The sequence below is a fragment of the Poeciliopsis prolifica genome, unplaced genomic scaffold (genome assembly GCF_027474105.1).
Source record: "Poeciliopsis prolifica strain line A6 unplaced genomic scaffold, Auburn_PproV2 SCAFFOLD014, whole genome shotgun sequence".
Lineage (NCBI taxonomy): Eukaryota > Metazoa > Chordata > Actinopteri > Cyprinodontiformes > Poeciliidae > Poeciliopsis > Poeciliopsis prolifica.
The window spans coordinates 10,990,153-11,016,166 of NW_026562389.1; the positions used below are offsets into that span (position 1 = coordinate 10,990,153).

At 36.9% G+C, this 26,014-nt stretch overlaps 3 protein-coding genes across 3 annotated transcripts; all 3 read left to right on the forward strand.

Moving 5' to 3' along the window:
* The first annotated feature begins 333 nt into the window (after window positions 1–333).
* LOC129365750 (interleukin-1 beta-like) lies at window positions 334–2,365 on the forward strand. Its single transcript, XM_055039196.1, has 5 exons — window positions 334–440; window positions 553–799; window positions 1,103–1,267; window positions 1,582–1,718; window positions 1,805–2,365. The coding sequence occupies exons 2-5, from the start codon at window positions 580–582 to the stop codon at window positions 2,024–2,026; spliced, it is 744 nt and encodes a 247-aa protein (XP_054895171.1). The 5' UTR covers window positions 334–440; window positions 553–579; the 3' UTR covers window positions 2,027–2,365.
* A 5,258-nt stretch (window positions 2,366–7,623) lies between these two features.
* LOC129365681 (interleukin-1 beta-like) lies at window positions 7,624–10,153 on the forward strand. Its single transcript, XM_055039037.1, has 4 exons — window positions 7,624–7,827; window positions 8,731–8,886; window positions 9,581–9,717; window positions 9,817–10,153. Exons 1-4 carry the CDS (start codon window positions 7,644–7,646, stop codon window positions 9,931–9,933), a joined length of 594 nt encoding a protein of 197 aa, XP_054895012.1. The 5' UTR covers window positions 7,624–7,643; the 3' UTR covers window positions 9,934–10,153.
* Window positions 10,154–13,601: 3,448 nt separating this feature from the next.
* ckap2l (cytoskeleton associated protein 2-like) lies at window positions 13,602–23,365 on the forward strand. Its single transcript, XM_055039920.1, has 8 exons — window positions 13,602–13,793; window positions 14,995–15,095; window positions 15,775–16,967; window positions 17,064–17,259; window positions 18,139–18,297; window positions 18,471–18,531; window positions 20,160–20,313; window positions 21,633–23,365. Exons 1-8 carry the CDS (start codon window positions 13,754–13,756, stop codon window positions 21,928–21,930), a joined length of 2,202 nt encoding a protein of 733 aa, XP_054895895.1. The 5' UTR covers window positions 13,602–13,753; the 3' UTR covers window positions 21,931–23,365.
* The last annotated feature ends 2,649 nt before the right edge of the window (window positions 23,366–26,014 follow it).

The following is a 26,014-nucleotide window of genomic DNA, read 5'->3' on the forward strand; positions in this document are numbered from 1 at the left end:
AGTATAACTAAAATGTATTTCTAGTATAATGTACATCTTTGACAAGATTAACCAGCAGGTTAATCCTCCTGCTTTACCAGCTAGTTCTTATAAAACAGTGGAAGCCCATGAAGTCGAAGAGCGAGGTATTATTTACTCTGTGCTATAAAACAGAAACCGGCCCTGATGGTCCGCATGTTGTGGTGTGACGAATCCTGCGTGTCAGACCAGGTGTTATTGTTGCTCTTAACTATTTTGCACTTTATTTTGCAATCAGCCTCAGTAAGTACAAGGTTGCATCACCAGTAGCAGCAGTGAGCCGTCCCACATCCGGTATAAGAAAACCTCCCACTCTAAGTGTCTTTAAAAAGCCAGCAGGTCAGCTCAGACAGACAGGCAGAACATCAGCACCACTGATAACAAAGCAAACCCAGCAGCACAGCTTCTCTCGCCTTCTTCAGGTAAACTGTTCTTTACTTGTTGGAGCTTCAGCTGCAAATATTGCTAGAAAGCTGGTTTCTACAAGCTTGAATTTAACCAACTTTTAATTTTTGGTCTTTTTTCTCCCCACAGAACTTTTGTTTTTAAATCACAATCCAGATGGAGTCCAAGAAGAACTGCAGCGTCAGCCAGATGTGGAGAAAGAAGATGCCCAAAGGAGTAGATTTGGAGATTTCCCATCAGGCCCCATCCATGAGATGCGTCGCCAACCTGATCATCGCCATGGAGAGACTGAAGGGCGGCGTGGCAGAGTCGGTCCTGAGCCCCAACTTCAGCGATGAAAGCCTGCTCAGCATCATGCTGGAGAGCGTGGTGGAAGGTAAACTCAGATTCGACTTTAATTCCCTCTAAAGTTCAACAAAGCTGCAGTTTTCAAACGATTACAGAGTTCAAGCTCTGTTAGATACTAAGGATACATTGTTAGATACATTGGCCAGTATCAGCCAGTGTAAAATCAATAATAAAGAAACTGACACTGACTAAAACAATAAGGTTGGTCAAACATGCAAAAAATAAAGCACAGCAAACTTTCTTTCAAATGATTCAGAAAGTACAATTAGGAATTGTTCCATCTTTAATAAATAAAATAGCAAACTAACCATGTGTGTACTTCGTCATTTAGAGAGATTGATCTTTGAGAGGACTTCAGCTGGACCGGGTCAGTTCAGCAGGAGGGAAGAGCATCCCTGCTCTGTGACAGACGGACAGAAAAGAAGCCTGGTTATGGTCCGGAACAACATGGAGCTTCTGGCAGTGATGCTGCAGGGAGGCAGCGACAGCCGCAAAGGTAAAACCGGATTTTAATTCTGCAGACGTCCCTCTTACTGTCCAGACTTTGCAAGGAGCTTGATTTAAGTTAATAATTCCTTTAATATTGATGAAAATGTGTCAAGTTTTTAAACAATATTATAGAATTATTTACTGATAATCTTCTAATTCTTGCTGAAACATTACTTGTAAGTTAGTTTTGTTTTATTTCAAGTGCACTAATATACTTGCATTAGAAGCTGGACCAGAAAATAATTTTTTTAGATTTTGTACTTTTGCAGTGAGGATGACTTTTCTTCAGTTATTAACATATTTTATTGATTTTGTCCTCAGTTTTCCTGAACATGGCGAGTTACATTCACCTGTCTCCCGACACTGGGCTGGGCCAGCCTGTGGTTCTGGGCATCAGAGACACTAACCTCTACCTGTGCTGCGACAAGGTCGGCGACAAACCAACTCTGCATCTGGAGGTAAGCTCCTCCTACTAATCCCACCGCCAGTGATCTGCAGACATCCAGTGAAAAACTTCCTGACCTTTTCTCTTGTTTATTTCCAGGAAGTGGAGGACAAAACAAGCCTCTCTGAGATCAGCGCAGACAGCGACATGAGGCGCTTCCTGTTCTACAAACGGGACACGGGCCTGAACGTCAGCACTCTGATGTCCGCACTCTTCCCCAACTGGTACATCAGCACCGCCGCTGAGAACAACCGGCCCGTGGCCATGTGCCAGGAGTCCGCCTCCCGCTACAGAACCTTCTGCATCCAGCGGCAGAGCTGAACCCGACCTCCAGGAGGCGCTCATCAGCCGGATCGCTGACAGCACAGCCACACTCTGCTGGATGGATGTGTGTGTTTAACGTAGTATTTTACTGTATGTACCAAGTACAGAAAGTATACTGCCTAATGTATTGACTTTGTCAAATTTTTACACAAGGTGGCGCCATTGTGCCATCAAAAAGTATTATTGTGTAAATGTGGTTGGCTTAATGCTTGTGACTTGATTTTTAATATTTATTTATGTATTTATTCAAAATTGCTAATTTATGATCTGGAAATCCACTTTCTAATCACTGTTTTGAAAACATGCAAATGTATTAAATAAAGATCCAAAATAGAATTTTTTTATGCATTATGTGTGTTATTTACAGTACATGTTGCTCCACAGAGTGAGCACATCTTGTCATTTAAAACATTCCTATAATATGTCTTTAACTTAAATGAGAAACAATATTTGGATATATTTTAATCAACCTCTAACAGCTTTAAACTTTAGAACCTGCCATACATTTTAGTGGAACAAATTTTCCATAAAGAAAGGTCAGTTAATCCAGTTTGATTTACCTGACTTGTTTTTCAGTTGCAGAAAGGCGACAGAGTATAAACAGTTGCGCTGAATCAATTATTAGCTGTGATGAATTGATACCTCAGATAATCATCTCAGTATTCAGACGCAACAAAAATGGCCATTTACTGAACAAACAACATAATCAGAGCAGTAATTAAGCCAAAACTATCCAAAAATTAATCATATTTGCATTTAAGAAGAAAAATCTTCTTTGGTTAATGTCATAATGTTCTACCCAGAAATTCTCAAGTGTCAGTTTTAGCTTCACCTGGTTACATTATATAAAGTAAAAAATAAGTAAAAATCTCCCATTAAAAACCATTCGCATCTAATGAATAATCAGTTAATACAAGAAAAATAATCAACAGATAAACTCTACATCGTATTTACGTTATGCTCCATCGCCACCTGCTGGTGGCCCCAGGAATAGGCGTATGAAGTGTTTGCCAACGGACACAACAGACAGGCGAAGTGTGGATTCGAACCGGCGACTCACCGATTACGGGACGATGCTGTTTGACAGGGGAATAGTTTATTGATATGTCATAAAGGTACCTCAGGGATAAGAAATATATTTAAAAAGAAGATATTGATATGCCAATAAAGTTATCTACATCTGAATGTAAAATATTTAGAAAGAAAGTAAAAAGTTATGAAAAATTAGGTGGGTAATAAAATACATAGAAAGTATTTATATAGGACACAATACAGGTGATGTAGTGAGAGTTAGAAAGAGGGATAATTATAAAAGGGAGACAGGAGAAAATTATAAATAGAATAAAAACCAGTCAAAGTTTTTAAATGAAACTCTTTTCAAGATGGGGAAACATCTCACTGGTTTACGATGGAACATGTTTTTATTAGTTATAGACTAAATGTAAAACAAAGAGGATTATTAAAACAGAATTAGGTTTGAATAGGGAATTGAAATTTGAGAATGTGGTTGAGCAGTTAAATAGTATTGAGGGCGAAAAGACGATATTTTTTGTTTTTTTAAAAACACTGGGAACATAATGAGAAATTGAGGAAAAGATTTTACAATCCAATAGATGGCAGTAGTGCAACAAAAATGGATGTTAAATTCTAAAGAAGAAGAGCAGGAGAACAATGGCGGTGCTTTCAAATGCGGATGCGCGAGCTCAATTGTTATGGACCCAGTTTAACGTCTGATTATTCAGCGCTTCAGAAACTAAACTCTTAAAAGTTTTGGTAAAGCGGATTAAGAAAGTTAACGTTAGTAAATATGGACTCGAATAAATCGGCGCCGTTCCTTTCCAGAAAAGGTTGGCAGGTTTAACTTGTACAAACGGCTAGTTTATGTGTCTGTTTGGGCTTGTTTTGGCTAGCAGATAGCTAGTAACTGTTAGCTAAAATAACTGACGCGTTACCTTATTGTTTTCTTCTTTGTGTTTGTTTGGATTCACTCAAAGTGTAAAACGACGGTTCTTTTTAGATGTGAGTTTGTTCCATACTAATACTGAAATAAACAAGTTAGCACAACGCTAAACTTAGCAATTCACTGTTAGCTTCTATGAGAACATTTGTTTGCACAATATCATCTTAGAATGTCAGAACAACATATTTTCCTCTCTTGTAGGTTCAAGCTGCTTTTTCTACTTTCAATGACTTTTTGATGATGTTTTTCTTCACACTTTTGGTTCTTATTCTAATTTTCTGACCCATACTTCATCGATTTTGTCAGTTGAGGACTGACTTGCTTTAATTTCTTTGTATACATGGGTTGCATTAGCTGTTACCGATATTTGTTATGAATTACATTGCAAAGTTCACATTAGAAATATTACAACTGATGACGTTTACCCACAGGATGCCTAACAAAGTGTAAAAATTTTACTTCAGAAAAATGTCATAATTGTTGAATAAATAAGTTAATTAAAGCTCTTGGTAGTCTGAAACCTTTGAGGAATGTGCCAAATTTTGAGAAAATGTTTCCATGCTGGATCATTCATTCCCTCAAGTGTCCCAGAGATTTGTGGAAGTAATGCTCCATGCAGAGACCCAACCCTTTAACACAGTTTATAGTTATTCAGCCAGGAGGAGCTGAGGCAAACATAAACTTGTTAAGTGATGAGATCTTAAACCCAAATTATTTGAAGGCCATAAGTAAACATTGATTTTCAAAGTAAAGTTTGGAACTGCATTGTTTTAGAATAACCAGACTTCTGACTTTGCGTCACAGAGTTGCGGAAACAGCAGCTGATGGAATACTTGGCAGCAAAAGGAAAGCTGAAACCTCCAAACGTCACGTAAGCATAAAAGGAGGAATGCCCAAAATGTTGCTGTGAGTTGCAATGCCACAGGCCCTTAGATTGCTGTTATTCTTTTCAGGCAATCCCTACACAGAAATTCTCACAATCAAACTGCGGTAAAAACCTCTCTGAAGGTAGGGTGTGTTTGTGCGAAGGGCTATTATTAACTCAAGCCTATTAGCAATCAGAAAAAATAATTTTACTTTTACTCATAATGGAGTGTCAATCAACCCAAACATTCTGAAGTTTGGGTGTAAAGTAGGACTGCATAATAATATGATTTCTACATAAAAATAACCATCAAATATAGATAACAAACATACTTGAAACAGTCATAAAAACAGATAAAATTAATGAATGTTAAAAATTGTATTGCCTTTTTTCTCTATTTAAATGTTTCTGTTAATTATAGTGTATAATGAATTAATTACATTCATATCGAAAACAAAAATAAACTACATTTTCAATTCAAGAAGCATTTTTGCTACTAAGTTATTGAGTAAATAACACGTTTAGTCAAGAAATAATTGTGCTATTACTTTTTGTAGCAAATCTCCAGCACTTGAATTAATTAGCTAGTCTTGACGGGTGATTTTCATTTATTTCTTTGATGAACATCAACCAGGATCATCACTTCAGTCACCACAGTCACTATGAAAACTAAAACATATACAAATATTAGAATGCAAAACATAAACTTTCAATACAAACAACAAACAAACGTACCTCTCTGCTTTCACTGGGTACCACTAAGTGTTCATTCATTTCTTTGGTCCAAACATTTTGACAGTTCAAGACATTCATTGGTACAAGGATTCTACCCTCTTTTATAGGGCCTGCCCTCACGAGCTACAGCAGCCTGGGAGGTCCATACAAAACAAAATCCTAAAACATTACAAAGTGCAAACACCATTAAACAAACTATAAACCACCAACACTGCTAATCAAAACAAACATCAATAAACAACCTGCGACATTCTTCATTTAGAAAAGTCACTTTAAATAATTTAATTTAAATAGTCTACACAATAATTTAGGCAATTTATTTAAATAGATCACAATCCATTACACTTTTAATTACTTTTATTAAAAGTAATAAAAGATACTTATTACTTTTAATGTGTTGTTCAGGTTAATAAACCTGAATAAAGTTCTGTTTCCTGTGTTTCAGGAATCGCTGATTAGTCATGAAACTTCTTTAGAAATGTGAAATGTGTACATTCACTGTTTACTGTTATTTGTTTTTATGGTTGACTGTGGCGTCACCAACAAAGCCATTGCAGAGACAAACTGGATGGTGTACGTGCTGAAAAATAAGTAGTTGACTTATTTGTTTTTCACAGGTTGCTATAGGAAAAGAAAACAAAGCTCCACCCGACAGGATCACTGGGTGTTTCTGACAAAGTAAATGTGACAACAGGAAAACAAACTGCCATTTGCTCATCATCCAGCAGCGTTTCAGCACAGACAAAAGTTAATCAAAATCCCCTGCTCAGGAAAACATACACTGTAATGTCTTCCAAATCCAGTTTCATTCCAGCTGCAACTCAGAAAAATCAACCCGAACCAAGGAGTAGAAACCTGAGCAAGGTGCAGTTAAATGGACGTTGTTTCACATGCAGCAAAGTCAGAACCCAAACCAAGCATAGGCTCAAGTCGGGCTACGTTACGCCCACTGGACATGGCGAGCTTCCGGATAAGTACCGGCCCACTCGTTAAGACCAAAACAGGGCTTGTACCTGCAGCGATCCAGCCGAGGAATCTAAAATCAAACGCATCACTTCCACCTGGCTCAAAGCGTCAGACGTTCACTTCCTCCACTGTTGCTAAGAATTATATCGTGATTTCTGGTAATATTATGACTTTATTCTCAAAACATAATGTCTTCAATCTTGTATTATTTCAACTTTATTTTAGTAACATAATAAAGGATTTTTTGTGCAGGTGTAAAAACACTCAAACCAGCTGTGATGTGAACCAAACAGGTTTTCTGTGTGAACAGAAGGAAACAAACAATGTTCCTCCGGTGAAATGAGAGAAAATGACTTGTTATAGTTCTTACCAAACTCGGTGATGGTCATTGGTATGTTGACAGATACCTGACTGAATGTCAGGCAAGAAAACAGGAAGTGGTCTGGTGGGATTAAACTTCACTCATTTTGGAGTTATTATTATGTAGTATAACTAAAATGTATTTCTAGTATAATGTACATCTTTGACAAGATTAACCAGCAGGTTAATCCTCCTGCTTTACCAGCTAGTTCTTATAAAACAGTGGAAGCCCATGAAGTCGAAGAGCGAGGTATTATTTACTCTGTGCTATAAAACAGAAACCGGCCCTGATGGTCCGCATGTTGTGGTGTGACGAATCCTGCGTGTCAGACCAGGTGTTATTGTTGCTCTTAACTATTTTGCACTTTATTTTGCAATCAGCCTCAGTAAGTACAAGGTTGCATCACCAGTAGCAGCAGTGAGCCGTCCCATATCTGGTCTGAGAAAATGTCCCGCTCCAAGTGTCTTTAAAAAGCCAGCAGGTCAGCTCAGACAGACAGAACATCAGCACCACTGATAACAAAGCAAACCCAGCAGCACAGCTTCTCTCGCCTTCTTCAGGTAAACTGTTCTTTACTTGTTGGAGCTTCAGCTGCAAATATTGCTAGAAAGCTAAATGAAGGTATTGATTTAGCTTCTGCTGGTTTCTACAAACTTGAATTTAGGCAACTTTTAATTTTTGGTCTTTTTTCTCCCCATATAACTTTTGTTTTTAAATCACGATCCATATGGAGTCCAAGAAGAACTGCAGCGTCAGCCAGATGTGCACCAAGGAGATGCCCAAAGGAGCTGATTTGGAGATTTCCCATCAGGCCCCATCCATGAGGCGCGTCGTCAACCTGATCATCGCCATGGAGAGACTGAAGGTCGGCATGGCAAAGTCGGTCCTGAGCCCCAACTTAAGCAACAAAGGTAAGGTAATTTTATTTATATAGCACGTTTTCAGCAACAGGTAATTCAAAGTACTTTTGACGAAAGCCTGCTCTGCATCATGCTGGAGAGCGTGGTGGAAGGGAAGCTCAGATTCTACTTTAATTCCCTCTAAAGTTCAACAAAGCTGCAGTTTTCAAAGATTACAGAGTTCAAGCTTTGTTAGATACTAAGGATGCACCGACCCAATACCGATACCTGAGCTTTAATATCAGCTGATGCTGGTCGGATACAGAAAAGCAGTGCTGAACTGTCTTAAAACTAGAGATGCGAGTCTTTCAGCAATTTGATTCTGATTTTTAAAATCACAATTTGATTCACAGGTGATTTTTTTTTTTTAAACGGTGCAAAGACTGTGTTTAAATTATTTGACTGACAAGAGAAAGATGGTGTAATTGAATGGAACATTCATTTTAAGCCAATTGTTAGAAAAAAAAACTTTTGCTTACTGATTTGATACATTATGATTTCACACTTTAAACAAAAATAAGTTTGTGCATAAAATTCTACAACTTAAATTGTCAGTGTTATGTTAGCTTAGTTACCTTTCTTTTTCTTAAGCAGAAAATTTCTAAATATTTAAGATTAAGCAGACTAAAATTTCAAGAAATTACGATTCTTAATTGAATCAAATTTTATTTTCTTTTTTTCAATTTGATTGAAAAAACTCTTCACCACTACAGCAAATTTAAATGCAATTAACAGCTTCACAATCTAGGTCAAACATGTAAATACAACTTTAGTCAAAACAGCCAATGTAAAATAAATAAAGAAACTTGACTGACTAAAAAAATAAAGCAAACTTTCTTTCAAATGATTAAGAAAGTGCAATTAGGAATTAGTCCATCTTTAATAAATAAAATAGCAAACTACTTCTTCATTTAGAGAGATTGATCTTTGAGAGGACTTCAGCTGAACCGAGTCAGTTCTTCAAGAGGGAAGAGCATCCCTGCTCTGTGACAGACGGACCTAAAAGAAGCCTGGTTCTGGTCCGGAACAGCATGAACCTTCTGGCAGTGACGCTGACTGGAGGCAACGACAGCCGCAAAGTAAAACCGGATTTTAATTCTGCAGACATCCCTCTTCCTGTCAGATCAGATATTTAGACTTTGTTTTTAAATTAAACTTAAAAACTTAAAATTAAAAACTTAGGCCTCAGTTTTTAATTTGAAGCATAAACTGAGGGAAAAAAGTTAAGATGCAACTTAATTGATAGTTTGTGTTGCTTATAACTTCAAGGAAACTTTTATTAAATATAGAGAGCACTGCAAAACCCAAAATCTTACCAAGTATTTTTGATGTAGTTCCTAGTGCAGTTATCCCAGTACACTTGAGAGGAGTCAAAACTAAAGTTAAAGTAACTTTTAAGCAACATGTTTGAAGTTAATAATTCCTCTAATATTGATAAAAAAAAAAAGTATCAGCTTCATTGGCAGATTATTTCGATGAGCATTTCTTTAAATGAAGTAATATTGGAAATATTGGACAGGTTGATACTTGTACTTTTTGTCAAATTAATCTGCCACTTTTTTAAACAATATTATATAATTATTTACTGATAATCTTCTAATTCTTGCTGAAAAATTACTTGTAAGTTAGTTTTGTTTTATTTCAAGTGCACTAATATACTTGCATTAGAAGCTGGACCAGAAAATATTTTTTTTAGATTTTGTACTTTTGCAGTGAGGATGACTTTTCTTCAGTTATTAACATATTTTATTAATTTTGTCCACAGTTTTCCTGAACATGGCGAATTACATTCACCTGTTTCCCGACACTGGGCTGGGCCAGCCTGTGGTTCTGGGCATCAGAGACACTAACCTCTACCTGTGCTGCAAACAGGTCGGCGACACACCAATTCTGCACGTGGTGGTAAGCTCCTCCTACTAATCCCACTGCCAGTGATCTGCAGACATCTGAAGGTTCCAGTGAAAAACTTCCTGACTGATATTTTCTCTTGTTTATTTCCAGGAAGTGGGGAACAAAATGAGCCTCTCTACGATCACCGCAGGGAGCGACATGATGCGCTTCTTGTTCTACAAACAGGACACGAGCCTGAACGTCAGCACGCTGATGTCCGCCTTCTAGATCCCTGCCTTCATTGATCAACCACCTCTTCCTCCTGCAACACCTTCTTCACCATCAGGCCAGCTCTGGGGTTCGAAACACCAAACTGTCCTTTTCTCTCAAAGGTTCCTTTTTTAGTTCTCAGCGTTAAGGAAAGATTGGCTAGATTATTGATTTTACTTATTTGATTATTTCTTCTACTGACTTAAGCTGTACTGACCCTTGCAAAAATGCTTTACTAATAAAATATTTAGCATAAAGAAAATATTAAACATGTTGTGGACATTCAGTTAATGAGTCACCTCAAAGTTCTTGGTTGTAAAATAGGTATGATGTTTGATTCTGCAGAGGAAAAGTAGAAAATATTGTATAGTTTTCTTTTCCTTTTAGGGCTGTTTAAAGTTAATTTTATTACTTTCTTAGAGACCTGTTCAAACCCAAAGCAAATACATGAGTGAACAAAGGTCATTCTCAAACAGGGTCTTCCCATATCAGTCTCCTCCTTTAAACATTCCAGAAAAAAAATTCATGCTTCAGCCAGAGATCTGGTGGTTTTCTGCCTCAGCGATTCATCGAGCAACTGATTCCCGTTATAAACACACTGACACAGAAATCTGGTGTCAGATGATAACTGTGAGTTTGGATCTAAAAATTGCAGGACTATCTTGTAGAAAAAACTCTTTTAGAATACCTGAAATATTTTACTTCTAAAACTTTGAGTTTCCTAATCCTGTTCTATTTTAGTAATCTAAGATGCATGCAAAGTAGTATGGTTAGACTAGTTCAGAACATGCTGTTAATACTTAAAATAAATATCTTAATACATTTGATTATACTTCTAGAAGAATTGTTTTCTAAAGGTTTTAGTGTTTTACTGAACTCCTAAACATACAGAATTTGACTCATCCTGTGAACAGGCAGACCCCCCCCTCTGCCTGCAGACCCCAGGGGAGCACAACACCCGCCTATCTGAAGGCCCTCCTTAATGATTTATGTAAGTTCAGTCAGCAGTTGTTTTACTTTGGATCTTTATCTAAGTCTACCCAACTTAAAATCTACTCAAAATATTCATGCTACATCTAATATTTCATATGCACAAAGGTTAACTGTTTCTAAAATTAATATGACCAAACTTATACTCCCAACACTGGACAGCCAGCTCAACTTTGCTAAAAACACTGTTTTTAAGAACTGTTAAACTCTTATCTTTTAAAAAGATCTAGTGATCGTAACAACCTCTAGATAGGTAGAGGTTGTTGAGTTAAAATGTTAAAACTTAACATTCTAACTAGAGTTTTAACTCAACCCAACTTAAAACAACATTTTAGGTCAAGTTTTAACTTTTCGTCTCCTGAGCTGGTTTGGTCACATGAGCTGCAGACTAACAGACAATCTTTTAAGAAAACTTTCAATGGCAGGTATATCAGCAGAAAAACATGTAGTTGCTCCACAGAGTGAGCGCATCTTATCATTCCAGTAATGTGTCTTTAACTTAAATGAGAAACAATATTTGGATATATTTTAATCAACCTCTAACAGCTTTAAACTTTAGAACCTGCCATACATTTTAGTGGAATGAATTTTCCATAAAGAAAGGTCAGTTAATCCAGTTTGATTTACCTGACTTGTTTTTCAGTTGCAGAAAGCTTACAGAGTATCAGCAGTCGCGCTGAATCAATTATTAGCTGTGATGAATTGATACCTCAGATAATCATCTCAGTATTCAGACGCAACAAAAATGGCCATTTACTGAACAAACAGCATAATCAGAGCAGTAATTAAGCCAAAACTGTCCCAAAATTTATCATATTTGCATTTAAGAAGAAAAATCTTCTTTGGTTGTAATGTCATCATGTTCTACCCAGAAATTCTCATGGTTACATTTTTTATTTTTTCCCACCAGGAAAACCAGGAATCAAACCCACGACGGCCGTGTTATGGACTCAAGGCCTCCAAACATGGGTCGTGCTATCCCCTACGCCACCACAGCACGCACTTCACCAGGTTAAATTATGTAAAATAAATAAATAAATAAAACATGTAAAAATTGCCCATTAAGGACCATTTGCATTAAATTAATGATCAGTTAATCCAAGAAAAATAACTGAACATTGTGTTTTGCTTCTCAGAAATATGAAATCAACAAACACACACACAAACGTGTAATCTAGCTTTCACACAATGCTGGTGATGGAGGCAGCAAAACACAAACTGGTTGCAAAAAGAAAACATCCAACTGTTAGCCAAGAGTCTAAATGAGAAGACCTGAAACATCAATGTGGTTTGTCACTTGTTTGTTGAAATGTCAACGGTTCAGCCTTCGCATCATGAGTTGCATCTGAATCAAAAGGTTATGTGAACGTCACAACGGTAGGGTGTTTGTCAGTAAGTGTCAGTAAAACAATTAATATAAAGGCTTTTAATAACTAAAATGCTATAAATAAATTCACAGAAGAAGAGTGACATTCTAGATTATTGAACTTACAATTACTGTTGACAAAGGCTTTGACAGGGGAATAGTTTATCAATGTGTCATCAACTACACAAAGATGCCTCAGGGATAAACGCAATAGAGTACGTGCTGAAAAATAAAATCAAGAGACTATTTTCCACTGCCGATTGTAACGTGGAAAGAAAAAGCTCCTCCTGACAAATTAAGATGACAGGTTTCAAAGTTCAACGTTTGATCAGTTTAGTCAGGACTCTCCAGAAGACGAGTGTTTGTTAATGTCTGTGAAAAGGTGAAATGACAAAGAGTGAGAAGATGAATAATTAGCCTTTAATTAGACAAAGTTGTTTCTAGGGATCATTAGCAGCTGACTTAAACATAGTGGCAGAGATATAATGAAGTCACGCAACATCTCCATGTACTATTAGAAAGCAATTAATCCACCAGTTATACAAATGCATACTTTTTAGATGATAAAGTTAAAACAAATTTAAAAATAATGTGTTATTTGCTGATTTGCTATAGTTTGTTAGGTTGACTATAGGAACAGAACAGATTGCTATAGTCCGTTAGGTACTGTACATACAGCAGAATCAGGTCATACACAACCAAAAATGGTTAAATAATCCTTATCCAGTTTACATGATCATTATGCTACATTACTTTGTATTTTGGATTAGTGTATATTGTATATATATTGATATGTTGAATCACATTTGTTTAATTATTCAGCTGACTTTTATCCATAAAATGTAATTTAATTGAACTCTGTAGATCTTGCTTTGTATGTGTCTCATTTTAATCAATTTTTTATTTCATGAATCTTGACAAATGTTATATATCATAGGCTCGAAGCGCATAGCGTTTGTTCTAACAAATACGCCCAAATTTTGTACAAAATGTTTTTCATAGTAATTGGCTTTTTTAACGTGTTAAGTAAACTTAAAGTATATATATATCCTCCTGTATATATATATATATATATATATATATATATATATATATATATTATATATATATATATATATATATATATATATATATATATATATATATATATATATATATATATATATATATTTATTTTGTTAAGGAGCAAAAATGCAAAATACCAGAAATGTCTGTCCTCATTTCGTGGTTTGTTTACTTCTTACCCCAATCAGCACGATATTTGTGCGCAAGCGCATTGTCCTTGGCAATATTTTTTTTTTTATTCAAACGTTCAAACAGTCCAATCAGTGAAGAGCAGGAGAACACTCGCGGTGCTTTCAAATGCGGATGCGCGAGCTCAGTTGTTATGGACCCAGTTTAACGTCTGATTATTCAGCGCTTCTGAAACTAAACTCTTAAAAGTTTTGGTAAAGCGGATTAAGAAAGTTAACGTTAGTAAATATGGACTCGAATGAATCGGCGCCGTTCCTTTCCAGAAAAGGTTGGCAGGTTTAACTTGTACAAATGGCTAGTTTATGTGTCTGTTTGGGCTTGTTTTGGCTAGCAGATAGCTAGTAACTGTTAGCTAAAATAACTGACGCGTTACCTTATTGTTTTCTTCTTTGTGTTTGTTTGGATTCACTCAAAGTGCAAAACGACGGTTCTTTTTAGATGTGAATTTGTTCCATACTAATACTGAAATAAACAAGTTAGCACAATGCTAATCGTAGCAATTCACTGTTTACTCTGAGCGCATTTGAGTAAAGGACTATTTCACTGTTTTTGATGAAGTCCACTTTTAAAAACATTTGAAGTTGGTACTATTTTGAATAATCAAACTTGACGTGGACTATTTTATGCATCATAAATATTCATATTCATATCTGTTTTTGTGAGCCTAATCTGTGGAAACTTATCACAAAACAATTAAACTGTAGGGTTTGCATTTATTCAACATCAGAACCCACCTACTATTTTTTCATGGATATGTAATTTATTGATCATGTTTCTCAGTCTATGCAATATTATTATGTTTGCACAATATCATCTTATAATGTCAGAAAAACATATTTTCCTCTCTTGGAGGTTCAAGCTGCTTTTCCTACTTTCAGTGACTTTTTGATGATGTTTTTCTTCACACTTTTGGTTCTTATTCTAATTTTCTGGCCCATAACTTCATCGATTTTGTCAGTTGTGGACTGACTTGCTTTAATTACTTTGTATGCATGGGTTGCATTAGCTGTTACCGATATTTGTTATGAATTATATTGCAAAGTTCACATTAGAAATATTACAACTGATGACGTTTTAAAACTTATTTCACCCACAGCATGCCTAACAAAGTGTAAAAATTTTACTTCAGAAAAATGTCATAATTGTTGAATAAATAAGTTAATTAAAGCTCTTGGTAGTCTGAAACCTTTGAGGAATGTGCCAAATTTTGAGAAAATGTTTCCATGCTGGATCATTCATTCTCTCAAGTGTCCCAGAGATTTGTGGAAGTAATGCTCCATGCAGAGACCCAACCCTTTAACACAGTTTATAGTTATTCAGCCAGGAAGAGCCGAGGCAAACATAAACTGGTTAAGTGATGAGATCTTAAGCCCAAATTACTTGAAGGCCATCAGTAAACATTGATTTTCAAAGTAAAGTTTGGAACTGCATTGTTTTAGAATAACCAGACTTCTGACTTTGCGTCACAGAGTTGCGGAAGCAGCAGCTGATGGAATACTTGGCAGCAAAAGGAAAGCTGAAACCTCCAAACGTCACTCACAATCAAACTGCGGTAAAAACCTCTCTGAAGGTAGGTTGTGTTTGTACGAAGGGCTATTATTAACTCAAGCCTATTAGCAATCAGAAAAAATAATTTTACTTTTACTCATAATGGAGTGTCAATCAACCCAAACATTCTGAAGTTTGGATGTAAAGTAGGACTGCACAATAATATGATTTCTACATAATAATAACTATCAAATAAAGATAACAAACATACTTGAAACAGTCATAAAAATAGATAAAATTAGTGAATGTTAAAAATTGTATTGCCTTTTTTTCTCTATTTAAATGTTTCTGTTAATTATAGTGTATAATGAATTAATTACATTTATATTGAAAACAAAAAGTAAACTACATTTTCAATTCAAGAACCATTTTTGCTACTAAGTTATTGAGTAAATAACACATTTAGTCAAGAAATAATTGTGTTATTACTTTTAATTACTTTTATTAAAAGTAATAAAAGATACTTATTACTTTTAATGTGTTGTTCAGGTTAATAAACCTGAATAAAGTTCTGTTTCCTGTGTTTCAGGAATCGCTGATTAGTCATGAAACTTCTTTAGAAATGTGAAATGTGTACATTCACTGTTTACTGTTATTTGTTTTTATGGTTGACTGTGGCGTCACCAACAAAGCCATTGCAGAGACAATCTGGATGGTGTACGTGCTGAAAAATAAGTAGTTGACTTATTTGTTTTTCACAGGTTGCTATAGGAAAAGAAAACAAAGCTCCACCCGACAGGCTCAGGTGGCACGATTCTAAAGAGAAAACTTTGGTGCCTCAGCGCAGTCAGGATCCTCCTAGAAGAAGATCACTGGGTGTCTCTGGCAAAGTAAATGTGACAACAGGAAAACAAACTGCCATTTGCTCATCATCCAGCAGCGTTTCAGCACAGACAAAAGTTAATCAAAATCCCCTGCTCAGGAAAACATACACTGTAATGTCTTCCAAATCCAGTTTCATTCCAGCTGCAACTCAGAAAAATCAACCCGAACCAAGGAGTAGAAACCTGAGCAAGGTGCAGTTAAATGGACGTTGTTCACATGCAGCAAAGTCAGAACCCAAACCAAGCATAGGCTCAAGTCGGGCTACGTTACGCCCACTGGACATGGCGAGCAGCCGGATAAGTACCGGCCCACTCGTTAAGACCAAAACAGGGCTTGTACCTGCAGCGATCCAGCCGAGGAATCCAAAATCAAACGCATCACTTCCACCTGGCTCAAAGCGTCAGACGTTCACTTCCTCCACTGTTGTTAAGAATCCACGGGGCAAAGGGCAGTTGGGCAGAATGTCATCTGTCTCTGGTTCCCAGGCGCCTGGTCTGGTGATTCCTACAAATTCAAGAGCTAAGAGTAAAACCGAAGCTCAGAACAGGTCTAAACCTAAACCGCTTCCCGTTAAACTAACACAACCAACCGGAAGGAGCCAGTTTAGGACTGGACTTCACTCAGCTGGGCCTTCCAAATGCAAAACTGTCAAACCAGAGCAGAGCGTGTTAACCAGTAAAACAGCAGGGCAGCCTGCTCACATATCTGAAAGTCAAGTAAAGAAAAACACTCAGTCTGTAAAAGCTGATGCCCTAACAACCACAAGGTCATCAATCAAACGCAGCTCGACAGCCGTCAAGACGGATGAGAGCGTTTGGTCCAAAGACGTGAGGAAAACAAAGGCAAACAGAGAGACACACATCATACAGAAAACATCTAGAAATGTTCCTTCAGTTCATCCGACTACAAAATGTGCAGGTGTTGCGCGGGGGTACCGAACCGCACCGCAGCCTTCCAGGTCCATCAGCCTGCTGGGTCGGACCGCGGCCACCAAGACGCCAGCGGTCATGATTAAAACTGCTCCCCAGACTGAAGTAAAGAAACTGACTGCTGCGCAGGAGGAGAGGATGTAAGCCGACTGTAGCACTCCTTCTATTTGTTAGAAAGAAGGTTAAAGTATGGAGTTAAATATCTAACCAGCAATTGTTTTACATTTGGTTGTCAGGAGGAAACTCCAAGAATGGCGAGAATCGAAGGGAATTTCCTACAAACGTCCTCCGATGGCTGCGAAAGCGCCGGCCACGCGCACCGTGTCCGTTCCTCAGCCCTTCTGGGCTTCCATGGAGCTGGAGGACGAAGCCCACTCTGTCATCTGTGCCGTGGACCGGTCCCTGGAGGACTGCATCAAGTTGCTCAACGAGGTAAACAGGGAACCGGTGGGCATGTTTTTGTTCATGTTTTAATTTTAGGCAGGCTGAAATGATTTATCCTGAGTCATTTATTGAAATAATTGACTTTTTCTTCTATCTATTAATTGTTAACTGGAGGGTTTAGACTCACAGGCCATTTGCTGAAAGAACAAGACATTCAGAAGGCAAAACTCTACAAAAAATATTTACATTTTGAATTTCAGATTAAAAAAGCCCTGTGAATATATTCGACCCAGAGTTCCTCAAGTGGCAGTTTTAGCTTCATCTGGTTCAAATTCTGTTAATTTGCACCTTTTGTTATCCAATAATTAATAAAGCAATAATCAACAGATTGGGCATATTGATAAGTCCAGTAGAAAGGGCTGAGCTTTTCACATATTGATGTTTAAATATATATGTTTTAACTGCAAATGCATCTTTTGCTGCAAAGAATAAAATGTTCTCTAAAGGAATACACATTTTAGGTAACAAAATTGAATTGTGTATTTGAATTTGCTAGTAATTTTCAATATTGCATAAGAATGACTCAGGTGGCTAAATAAATATCTGCAGAAAGCGGCAATTTTTAGTCCGATGCATCAATTAACCATCAGAATAGTCGATAACTAAAGCAAACCTTCACTGTAACTCTAGTTGCTTTTCCCCTGAGCTACTTTAATTTCACCATAAGTTATATGATAAACACCAACAATAAAAATAATCTAACGAGGAAAAACAAATTAATATCATTTAAAGGAAGCGAAGTGATGAATATCACTTTTTAACACGTGCAAAGGGCTGGAATTGGTTTGTTCAAATTAATATAACAAATGAAAATTGGAAGAAAACTCATATCTACAGTTTAGCTTCAAAGTTTGGTCCTGTGGTCAGGGCTGCCCTGCGGACCGGGTGAAGGACGTCGTCTCACGGCTGCCGGCGGTGTCTCAGAAGTTCGCCAAGTACTGGATCTGTCGAGCCCGGCTGATGGAGCAAGAGGGAAACTTGGACGTGCTGCCTGTGTTTGAAGAGGCTGTTCGAGTTGTGTTGGAGGTGAGGAGCATGTTTCACTGTCACTGGAAGAAAGCAGTAATGTTTTTGAGTAGATAATTGCAAATTCAAAATTGTTACAAAACAGTTTTTAATGACTGAAGGCTCACCATCGATCTGGGGGTGAAACACTAATTGCTTATTTGTGTTTTGCCTTTTTGTTTGTGTTTCCTCAGCCAGTGGACGAGCTGCGGACTGTGATTTTTGACATTCTGAAGAAGAAGGACGAAATCCAAGGTAATGAAGTTTCCATGGATACAACAGCTGGGCAGGCTGCGTATGTAAAAATAATAATGTTTGGTGAAAAGGCCTCACATCCCGACAGCACAGCAGCACACACGAGATGATCACCAAGAAAATCTTTTGGGTAACTAACCAAAGGCGACGCTCAGAAATTAAGCTTTCAAATTATGAGAAAAACTCAGAAAATTATAAGATTAAAGTATGAGAATAAAGTTGAAATAATGAGACCAAACGTCTAATTTCAGGAGAATAAAGTCATGATTTTACTACCATAAAATCATAATATGATGAGAATAAAGTTGTAATATTACAACTTTATCCTTGAAATTATAAATTTATTTCCATATTAAGATTTTATTCTAATTATATCGTGATTTCTGGTAATATTATGACTTTATTCTCCAAACATAATGTCTTCAATCTTGTATTATTTCAACTTTATTTGATTAATATTACAAGTTTGTCCTCATGGCAGTATAACTGTATTCTATTAATTTTACTTTTTAAATTTTGTCATAATGTGGCTCTAACATTCCGTTGGTAGCAGGTGATGAGTCACTATCAAAGTGAAGTAATTGGTCCAGGTAAATGACGGTAAACACGGCAGCATCCCAAGTGATCAATGAACCGGTTCGCCATGTCGCTCCTTCCTGTCAGCAGGGTGCTGTCTGACTTTTCTTTGTGGAAATTATGTTTTGGTCTTTTATTGTTGGCTTTAGATGAATTCAGTTGTGCAATGTTTTGTAAGCAAGTTCACATATTTTTGCAGGTTGTCACACAAATAAGTAGACTTGTGTTCAGCAGTAAATGATAGCAAAACGGAGGAAAAACGTGCTAACATTTGCCTAGCATTTCAGCAAACGGCTCAACTATTCACCACAAAAATAAAAACAAACTTCCAGAAAACTGTAAAACAGCTGAAACACTGACTTCCTTTAAATCCAGACTAAAAACCCACTTGTTTAGAGTTGTAATTGAAACGTGATAAATTACAAATTTAACATTGGCACTTGACTTGATATAATGTTCTGATTGTTGATTCTATGTTGCATGGCGTTGTTTTTGTCTTTTTTATGATGTAAAGCACATTGAAATGCCTTGTGGCTGAAATCTGCTATACAAACAAAATCTGATTGATTGATTGACTTGAAACATTGAGTAGAAGGAAAACGAGTTTATGAGATAGTGCTGGCTTTATGTACCAAATAAAATTAATCTTTTAAAAGCAAATATAAAGCATTGCTCTTTTTTTCAGGCAACTTGTTGCGTTCTTGCTGCTAAGCAGCTTCTAACTGCACTGCTGTGAAGCCTAACACTGTCAGAGTAACATTTCAAAGGTGACTTGAAGAAAATCCCTTCAGACAAAATGTGTTGCTGTCACAAAGAACAGATAAGATCCTGCAGCTCCAACCCCAGCACTAAGGCAGCCAAAGCAGACCTGTCATTTAACTGCATTTAAAAGTTGCTGAGCTAGTTGTGATTTTATCAATTTTAATTCAGCATCAGACCAGGACTCCGATCACTATCGGTGACAAAACATCTCGATTGAAGAGTCTCTGTATTTTTTTGTGATTTTTATTTTTGCCGTCAACTTAATGTTTTCTCCATTTTTCTTCTTCAAGAAAATGAAAAACTGGACGATGGCACTGCAACCACAGAAGGGTCTCCAGACTGTGGCAACGACCCACTGGTGACACCGAAACCTGTCAGAGTTCTGATCAAAGGAGAGAGAGGAGGCTCATCCGTGGTCAAGTACAAGATCACTGCGACTCCTGGGTCTGTACTTATGACATTCACTGATCAGTCCTTCATAAAACAGGAATATTTAACACAATAAGCAATTTTTTTCAATTCAAAGTATTTTGGTTATTCATAAAATGCAAAAATTTATATTCAGATGACGCTTGGAAATTTCTATCTACATACGGTAATTGTTTAGACTTGGACTTATTTTACAAAAGCCCTTGTCCACCTCCTCCTTTGGGAGCGGTCTCTGGTTCGCTTGGCGTTCACATATGATTTCAAACTGGTTCACTTTCTTGATGTGAATCAGAGTTTGATAACACATTGATGCTTTTTGTGCAAACAGACTGGAGTTGGATTAAAGATAGGACTGGTGGGAATGCAGCCTTACATTTGGTTTGACATTCAAGCTGTTCATCCTTCTCTATAGATCCAGATTCAGTTGGGTCAAGTAACCAGCAAATTTACTCAATTTATTTGCAACTAAATTGAGTAAAAAGTTTTACCACACATGGTTTCTGTCGTGTATTTTTATATTTGGAAGTGTTCGGTCTATCTCAGAGACAGTTTTGCATTCTGACATGTGGCTTCCACTGCACAACTGTTTCCGCTGCCAGACAACCAGCTGTCTGATTAGAAGCTGCTGACATCTGCTTCAAGCATTGGACCAAATACATATTGTGTCCAGTTTGAATGCAAAGCTGGAGGACTGCAAAACCAAGTGTCAGCCCTGGCTGGAGCTTCAAACTGAAGTTGAATATGATGTCAGATGTCAGACTCTGCTTTGAAGAGGGATTTCCAAACAGATGAAGCTGTTTGAAGGCTGTTTACTTCCCCTGCATGTGCATCAGAACTGCACTGCTGTAGAAACAGTTCAGCTCAGGTCCTGGATGTCCACCCCACACACAGCTGTGGTCTCACAGGTGGCCTGCCATCACAGTCCTTCACTGTGGAGCTTGTATGGATTGGCTTCTGCTAAACGGTGGGTAGTAAATTCACTTTTAGTCATGGGAAAAAAAATAAGCATGGAAATGCCTTTTTTCCCCCAGACTTTTGATGAATGCAGTAGTCTTTGATTTGTTTATATGAAACTGACTTTTTTTATTTTTTACTCCAGACATTTTAACCCAAAAGTTTAAATTCAGATTGATGAAACTGTCTGATCTGCACTGAAACGCTGTCACTGAGCTGGAACAGTCTTGACTGAAACAAATCAAACCAAAGTGTGAGGAAACCTTAGAGTTGTGTAGAAACTTGGGCAAACAGAGAAAGGAAGGCAGATGATTTTTGTTGTATTTAACCAGTGAAATGCCATAGATTATTTCAGTTGTTGGTTGTTTTTACTTCCTTAGGGGCCCAGCTAGTCATCAGAAGGAACCAGTCAGGGTCAAAGGGCAGGAGGTCCGGTTCTTCACCCCGGTTCGACGCTCCGTGCGAATTGAGAAATCATGTTTCCGATACCCGCCGTCGCTCCAGGACCACGACGTCTGCGTGAATTCGTACAGTGATCTGATCTCAGAGGAAGGCAAAGAAACCAGTGAAGAACAATCGAGGTGCTCTGGTCGCAACACACCCATGTACATTTACAGACAGAACGAGGCACTCGAAGACAAAGTTTCCGTCAAACTCGTCCTTAATGATAGTTTTTAAATTCATCAGCTTACTTCATCACACCTCTATGAATTTTAAAATAACAGACAGACAAAGTCAGACTGTTACCTCCCAAATGTTCATATTTGCAGATACAAATTATTTTTGTGATGTTTGAACTTTGCAATTAATACTTTTTTAAAATCTATCTGTACACAAAGGAAACTTTGATATTAGGTCATGATTGTTTTTTTTTTTTTTGTTCTGGGGAAAAAAAAGATTTAAAGGTGTAAAAATAAAATCTTTCTTTTTTTTTATCAGTCTTTTTACCAGAATTTGTTTATTTTACATCAGAAAATAACTTGTGGTTAGAGAGGATCAAACTCTCAGACAAGGATGAATAATCATTCAATAACAATAATTATTATGACAAAACACATAATCAATAGTTATTATGTCCAATAAAATACTCAGTCTTGTATGAACTCTGGACCAGAACCAAGCAAGGTTGGTGTCATGACCTTTGTAGAAAATTCCCTTCGATTCTCGCCATTCTTGGAGTTTCCTCCTGACAACCAAATGTAAAACAATCGCTGGCTAGATATTTAACTCCATATATGAACCTTTTTTTCTAACAAACAGACAGAGTGTCACATTTGGCTTAGTCCGTTTCTTTACTCTTTGGTTACACTGGAACAGGCTGAGTAACTCGTGCAGGAGCTGTTTTATGTTTTGCCATCGTGACTCATAACTGCTTTTAAAATTAACTGAAGGGCGTGGAGTGAAATGAGAAAATTAGTACAACTGCTAGAGAAGAAGCTGATAGAGCAGGAAAGGTTACATCACCTTTTGGTAATATTTAAAAAAAGAAAACTAATCGATAATTATTTATCAACTGATATTTACTTTTCTTTCTAAGTAAAACATCTTGCCACTTGTTAGCCTTTTGTTCACCAGAGCAGTTTTAGCCAGTTCTGACCCAGTCCAAACCGTCCAGGTTCCTCTCCATCTGGGGTGGTTCCAGCCGCGCCTACCCTGGTATTGTGCGGAAGCGATTTTTGATTGACGGTAGACTGCATTCCTTGATTGATTTACGGCCAATCGACGATTGCGTAAATCGTAATATGGCTCTGCAAACTCCAAGCAGAAACTTGGACCGGCTGACACGTCGCCTGCGGTCCGAGCGGCTCAGTGTGGAGCAGCAGAACCACCAGCGAGGCCAGAAGTCCGTCAAGCTTCGCAGCAGAATGAGCGTTATTTCGCAGCTATGAAGAACGGAACACAATGAAGAAGAGAGAAACGTTTCCGTTCTGGTCAACCTTCTGGTTAAAGTTTTGCAGAATTACATTGCTTTAGTTTGATGTTGTGAACATATTCTTTGTTTGGGGTTTTCATTAAAATAAAGTTCATGGTTGGATATTTGTACATTTTACTGTATTAATTAAATGCAAATGTTTGTATGTGTTTAAAGAAATAAAGATAAAATGCTACCATGTAGATGAATATGTGTTAATCGGCTAATTGAATTGTTTTCATTATGATAGATAAATGAAATATCTGGGTTTATTTGAGTCAGCCATGATGGCACCAAGATGGAGGATCAATTTTGACTTTATCTTGACTATTTGACATTATTAGGTGTAATAATGTTTTATGTATTGTGTTGCAATACATAAGACACAGTGCTGAGTTTATGGGATGAGATTAATCTGAAAGTGAACTACAGAGCAGGGCATTCTGGGTAAATGCAACTGAAATAAACACATGTCTATTGCTAGTGGCAGAAATGACTTGCGTTCTTTTAGACAAAAGATAAATCCTACAATCACTAAAATCTGGCGCCACTCCATTTTTATTTACGTTTCAGTGTCTAGAGGTTTTTGTGTCGTTTCCTTCAGTGGTTCTTGGTGCAGCGCCCCCACAGGCGAGAAAGGGAAATGGTTTGGTTGGTTTGATGCAGTGCAGCAGCTAAACATCACAAGTGTTACAAAAAAAATTTGTAAAAAATAATAGATTAAGCCCAATGTTGACCCTTTAAGTTGTCCCTTTTTAGCAATGGGACAACAGAACCAATGGTTTTGGCGTCTGGATCACTTGGACCCAGTATACGTGCTGATGAGTGTGAAGTGAAACCAGACTATTACAAAATCGCTTGAACACACCTGAGTTCAGGTATGAACTGTATGCAGTAGTGATTCATCAGCCTGTTGTGATTTATAACCTGATGTCATGAGCACATTTACATGAAAGATAGGTTGATTTTCGGATTGCTACATCGGAGAAGGATGTCCCACAGTCTAAATCTGTTTTATTTGGCATTTCTCAAGTTTATTAGAAAAACCTGAGAAACTGACAGGAAAAAACTTATTTGTTGAATCTAAACTCAGGCTACAGCTCAGGAGCTCAACCTCTTTACATCCAGGACCCGATGAACCAGTTACTTCCTTTTAATCAACTCAAACAGCGGTAGTTTATTCCAAAACATCATCATTATCTTGACTGTTTACAATCTCAAAGAGTAACAATCCCATATTAAGTAAGCATCTAATTTTTTGGCTTATAATAATCTTTGTTGTAATAAGAATTTTCAAGATGTTTCATTTTATGAAAAAAATAACTACAAAACAATTTACAATAGAGGGGATTTTTAGGTCTATTTTTTGTTACATTTCTTCAGATGTGGCCGAGAGGTTAAAATATTGGTGGATGACAACTTCTTTTCATAATTTTAGAAAATATCTGCACACTTTAAATTTTGAAGCATGTTTTTTGTCTTTTTTTCAATGTATGCTGGGCGTACTTCTGTCTGAATCGCTCTAGAAAAACTGAAGAGACCACTGCACTGAAAACCTGGTTATGCCACAAAGCATTGACTTCTGAACTCTTCTTGAGTTATAACTTTAGTAGTTTTGTTTCTAAACGAATATGATTTTTTTTTATTTGCGTTATTTGAGGTCTGAAAACTCTGCATCTTTTTCATTGTTCTGACCATTTCTCATTTTCTGCAGATAAATACATTTTGCTTGGAATTTCAGAGACATGTCAGTAGTTCAAAGTCAGTAATTTTACTCAAACATAAACCTATAAAGAGTAAAATAAAAGAAACTAAGTGGTCTCAATTTTTTTCAGAGCTGTTGTTGAATAAATAAATGAACATCCTGTTCACTTTACAATCACAATCAAAAGTTTTCAAGTTAAGAAAAGAAATATACACTGAATAAACTTTTTACCTTAGAAAACTGGGTAATGCTTATGAAACTTGAATTTGCTCAATGTTTGGACATTCAGAAATAAAAACATTTTTAACCCGTGTTTGAAAGCCAATCTGATAAGTTTATTTAGAAAACTTTTGAAGTTGTAATTTGCGTAAGAAACGCCCTAAAGTGACATCCGGCCCGACAGTGCCGTACATTTTGACGTTGTTGGCGCTTCCCTGTGCTGGAACCGAACCAAGAGCCAAAGCGTTTAAATAGCAACACTGTGAGACACAACCTTCACCTCTTCATTGCAACACGCACAGATCACCTTCTCCAAACGGCAGCAACTTTTCTGCTTCACAAAATGTCTCATGTGAGTATGACAGCATCTCATATTTTGACACATTCAGACTTGATGCATTGTTTTTGCTTATTATACTCTAATGTGGTGGTGCGAAGCGATTTTGCAGGAGATAAGGATCAGAAAACTAGTTTTACAGTATCTACTAATGCCAGATAATTAAGTTCTTTTGATTTGTCTTATCAGCCCTGAACTGCTGGGGATCGTTTTGAGAAAAAAAAAACAAAACGCAGATACTTACCCTGTAATTGTAAACGAAACCTAAAATATTAATAAAATTAAGTGATAATGTTACTCACTAATGGGACTCCAAATTATTTAGTCAAAGGAGAAAAATGACTAAAATAATGAGGACAAATCTAACATTTAAAGAGAAAAGAATTTTCCAATTACTTGAGGTAGCTGATATTTAAAGAATAATTAAATTGTTGTTTTTTTCTCATTTAATGTATACAGTGTTTTAACTACTGACATATTATCTTAACAAGCTCCTATTAGAAAACCCGAAGAAGAACCACAGTCAATTCATTATTATATATATATTTTTATAATGTAAACCAGACACAGACTGACTAAAATGATTCTA